Here is a 4,911-nt window from a genome sequence, read left to right on the forward strand (position 1 = left end):
CGGGACGATCCTCGCCGAGACAGCGGCACGAAGGGAAGGGACGGACGGAGAGGGAGGGACGGGTGTCCCACGCTAAGCCGGCTCCTCGTTTGATACCTTACGGTCAAATTTATGAATGGCTTTAATTAATCAGTCCTACAAACCAACAGACCAGCAGAGGAAGTATCGTTCGTTTGGGTTAAAACGGGCTGAAACGACCACGCAGAGAGTCGGGGGGTTGGTTCCGTCATAGCACCAGAGTTCCCGCGTCAGCTTCGCCGCAATAAATACTCCGCGTCTCTACCGGGGTGGATGTGGGAAGCGCCGAAGGGGTGACCTTTAGCACTGAGGATTCCTCAGCGGAGGAGACGTGTCGATGGAATTCAAGCAGCTGTGGCATGCCAGAAACGTCGGGTTGAACATCCTCCCCGCTCACCAAAGATGTTCCTGCCTTGTTCCGATGGCGTTCCCACCCTTGGCCAACCACGCGTCTCCGACGGTGCAAAACACGGTGTCGGGTGCCGCAGAAGATACTGAGATATGAAAATGAGCTTGCTTTGCTTTTTTAATTTTTTAAACTGGATATGAAGTTCCTTTGGGAGAGTGCGGGGTCGGAGTAGGTTTTGTGGGGTTTATTTTCCTTTCTTCCCCTCGCCCTTTCCTTCCTCCCTGTCACCAAGGCACTTCACTCCGTGCGTAGGATGATGTGGATCCCTGATTCTGTGAAAACCGGGCCGCTCATCTCGCCAGCCCTCAGCGCAAACGAGGCATCTTCAAAAGGCTTCTGCATCTGACCTGCAGAGAGCAGACACCAGAAAGTTCAATTAAGCTCGCGGAAAGATCTTTCCCAGCGAGCCAGCCTCAAACGAAGACAGCTTCCAGGCAAACAACAAAGCCCCCAATTAATAACGTGCAGGGGGGGGTGTTTGTTTTCATCTTCTCCCAGAAGATGACTCAAAACAACTCGTTCACGCAGGCTGGTTCTTTTTAAACAGAGGGTGAGTTGTGCACATCCCACGGCAGCCAGGAAAAACGCTGGGAGAGGAAACCTGACCTGCACACTGGCTGGGACGAGCGGACGTCCCTCTTCCAGCCTCCTGTGCCCTCCGGGGGCACGGGGGGGAACGGACGCGGTGTGCGTTACCAGCTGCGCTAAATAATTTACAAGGCACACGTGGGTAATGTCATGACCTAGATAAGAGCTGCTCTTCAGGCTCCAGTCTCCAAGCCGCTGAATTCCAGGAGCTTTAGTAATCCAGGCTCAGGAAAGCCAGAGGTGGCTCAGGGGAAAGACCCCACTCAGGGATCCCGGAGAAGGAATGAGCAATTCAAGTGCTCAGCTGGAATAATTCAAGCCAAGGGGAAACACACACCCGCCCGCTCGGGGGGGTCCAAGGGGGACGGTATTTTTGCCCAGTTCCCCCTGACAGAAGTTAAAGCAGAAAAACTGCCCACCCCAGCCGAAAAAGTGGGGTTAAGCCAAAAAAGTGGGGTTTTACGGGCACCAACAGGTCAAATTCTCCCCGGGAGAAGCTCAGCAAAAGGCCGAGGCGCCGTCAAGGGAAGGCGGGGAGGTGACAGCCCCCCCCAGGCACAGAGGGAACCTTTACCCACTGCTCTCAGCGCTTCCCACGCTCACAGAGTTGCCCCAGGAGACGTGGTTTTGGCAGGACACCAGCCTGCAACACCACAAATCCCCGGCACGAGGCTTGTCTCCGAGCCCCACGGCAGTGCCATAGCTTCGGGTGCCGCCGCACGGTCGTGGGGGGCTGGGGGGGATGCAGGAAGCTTCCGGGCAGCCTGACCACCAGCAGACATCGCAGCCATACGCGTCATCTCTCCACGAAAACTAAAGCTGCCCGACCCCTTCGAAGACCACGCACCACAGATGCGTCGCGTCTAGCCCAGCAGCGCCTCCGGAATCCCTATTTTGGGACATCCATCTCTAGGGGAGGCAGGTGGATGCCACAAAACACACTCAATTCCTGCCTTCCAGCATTAGCGACAGCGTCAGCTTGGCGTTCTCCCCTTCCAAAAATCGCTTTGTTACCCAAATGACCTAACGCACGCGGGGTGCCGGAGTTTCGCTTCCCTCCTTTCGGCATTCTGATTAATTCCTAGGAGAGGCAGCAGCTCCCGAGCTCTGGTTACAGAGCCAGCGTCATTCCCTCTCAGCCAGACCTGCCTTGTCACCTGAACCTTTTGGTTATTTTCCACTAGGACCTGCAATCTCGACTTCAGGCGAGGTAACGGCCTTCCCTGCCACACCGCAGCCGTCTCCCTCGAGCCGCAACGTCACTTATGGGAAGGGTCTCAGGAAAACAAATTGGAATGGTTTAATAACTTCACCTCCGAAGGAACCAGTGCTCCAACAAATCACATTTTCAGCCCAGCAAAAAAAGAACCATAAAACGCACAAGGAAGAAGCAGAGAGGGGGATGTGACAGCTCAGGTTCTCAGCCCAGTAAAAAAAAAACGAAAAACATAAAACCCACAAGGAAGCGGCAGAGAGGGGGATGTGACAGCTCAGGGTTTGGCCCCCACACGTCATTCCAATGCCATCTAGTGGAAAGCGGCTCCCACGACGTTTCTTTAGGTTTTGGTGCAGCCAGAAACATAAAAAGCAACGTTTTTCCATGGAGCAGAGCGAGAGGAGTATCCGCTGAACCCGAAAGAGCAGACACAGCCCCCCAGGATTCATGTGGGGTCATAAGGTATGGCTGGTTAGCCCTGCCTGAGGGGATCTGGGGAAGGAAGTGTTGCTCAGCTGTAGCAACGCTGCGCCCTAAAAAGGAAAAGTGATGAAAATCCACGGGATTTGGGTGGTGAGGGGGGAAAAATTCCACCCCAATCTACATTCCTGAACAGTTTCACCTGTCAAAACCGGGTGGGCTTCCGCTAGCAGGGGCTGAAAGAGCGGCTCGGGATCCCCTCCCACGGTTACGCCTGCAGCAGCGGCGTGTTTTAAACACTGGAGTGTTGGAAATATTCCCCGGATATCCAGAGCAGGGTAACTGAGAGTTTCAGCCCATGAACCCCTGAGTGTGAGCCGAGGAAAAACACCTCCCCTTTATAACAACATGCTGGAGCGCTGCTCGCCTTTTCGGATACGGGCAGCTCTTCCTCTGGGATCGCTGCAAGTCCCGACGGATTTGGGGCACAGATTATAAATACACCATTCTCCCTCCCTTTCTTGACCCTGTTCAGGTAAAATTGACGTGGGCAGCCCGGCTATAAAATCTTGTTCTCTGACTACTGCAGCTCTGCTCACTGCTTCCCGTGCACCTCCGAGTGGGAATGCAGCCTTCCAGTACCTGAAGGGGCTACAGGGAAGCTGGGGGGGGCTTTTTACAAGGGCCTGTTGTGACAGGACAAGGGGTAACGGGTTTAAATTGAAAGTGGGGAGGTTTAGATTAGATATCAGCAAGGAATTCTTCCCGCAGGGGGTGGGGAGCACTGGGACAGGTTGCCCAGGGAAGCTGCGGTTGTCCCATCCCTGGAAGTGTCCAAGGCCAGGCTGGATGAGGCTGGGAGCCCCCTGGGCTATGGAAGGTGTCCCTGCCCATGGCAGGGGGGTTGGAACCAGATGATCTTTAAGGTTCCTTCCAACCCAAACCATTCCATCATTCTATGAATTCCTCCCAAAAGCGTTCGTAAGATGAAGCAAAAAGAGGTTTCAACGTTACGCTTCCCCATCCCAAAGGTCCTTCCTCCCGCACCAGCAAATCTCCTTAACGAGGAAGCCTCCACGAGCTCCTGGTTGTCGCTGCACCGACGGATAAGTGACAAAACCCCCTGGGCAGCGACGTTATCCCGGCGGGCTGCGCCTTGTTCTCATTCCCACAAGTTTTGAGCTACTCCCCCATCGCAGAGGAGAACAACCGATCATTTATCCGGCCCTTGGCGAGACTTCGCCGCTTCTCCCTTATTCACAGCTCGTTCAGCGCCGCTGGAAAATCCTTTTCCAGAGGGGGAAAAAGCCAATTTCACACAGGGCGTTTGCACAACATCTCTCCGCCTCGAGGAACATCATGGTTGTGTTTCCAATTGGTTCAGCTTCCAGGCATCGAACTACAATTCCTGCACAGCAGGTTGCCTGCCACATAAATCCGTTCCCATCCTCATTCCCCTGGCAGTGGGGGGCGTTATTAACCTCCCCCCAGCCAAGATCAGCATCAACCCTGTCACCTCGATCCCGTCATCAGGCTGAGCTCAACTTACCTCTTCCGAAGGCGCCCAGGTCGCCTCCCGCTTTGGCTGAGCTGCAGTCGCTAAACTGGGAAGCGAGAGATTCAAAATCCTCCTCTCCCGACTTTATCTTCTGGATGTAGCCTGTGAACACAGGGGATAATTCGGTCAGGGGAAGGAAAAATTAGGGAAAAACCCAACCCCACAACCTCACTTTAAGCATTATACCCCACAGCAAGGGCACAACGCACAACGGGGGTTTCCCAACCTCCGGAACCAGGACAGAGCCAGGATTCAACTTTCCCAACGCCCCAAACCCTGTCTTGGGGTTTTTTTTGTGTTTCCAAGCACGTTTCCATCTTCACCCCGTGGCCCGTTTTCCATTTCAGCTCCTAGGGACTAAAAGGAAAGGTGATTCTGCCTACTCCTACCCCCGAAGCGCGGGAATTTGTTATCGGGCTTCAGACAGGCTTTGGATTTCAGAAGGGCTCCCCTCGGTGGAAGAGCGCACGAGGAATCCCCGAGGAGGGAATTGTTTGCCAAGACAGCTTTTTAAAAGGTCAGTTAAGAGATATCGGTACTCTTAGCTCTGCCCCACCGTACGGAATCCTTCTGGACCAAGAGAACCACCGCCCCCCCGGCTAGCTCATTGCAAGAAAAACTAGGAATAAAGCGTATTTTCCAGTCAACGGCTTGATTGTGGAGCTAATTACAGACCTTGAGGGACGCTGCCACATCCCTCAG

General features: G+C 54.2%; 1 protein-coding gene across 1 annotated transcript; it reads right to left on the reverse strand.

The window, feature by feature from the left end:
* Window positions 1–664: 664 nt before the first annotated feature.
* LOC104508436 (peptidyl-prolyl cis-trans isomerase NIMA-interacting 1) lies at window positions 665–4,311 on the reverse strand (the record flags this gene model as incomplete). The annotated part of the gene is made up of 2 exons (XM_010150071.1): window positions 665–774; window positions 4,201–4,311. Coding segments are annotated over 2 exons (221 nt in total), but the record flags the coding sequence as incomplete, so codon positions are not given.
* Between the last annotated feature and the right edge of the window lie 600 nt (window positions 4,312–4,911).

The sequence above is a fragment of the Eurypyga helias genome, unplaced genomic scaffold, assembly GCF_000690775.1.
Source record: "Eurypyga helias isolate BGI_N326 unplaced genomic scaffold, ASM69077v1 scaffold4254, whole genome shotgun sequence".
Taxonomy (NCBI): Eukaryota; Metazoa; Chordata; class Aves; order Eurypygiformes; family Eurypygidae; genus Eurypyga; species Eurypyga helias.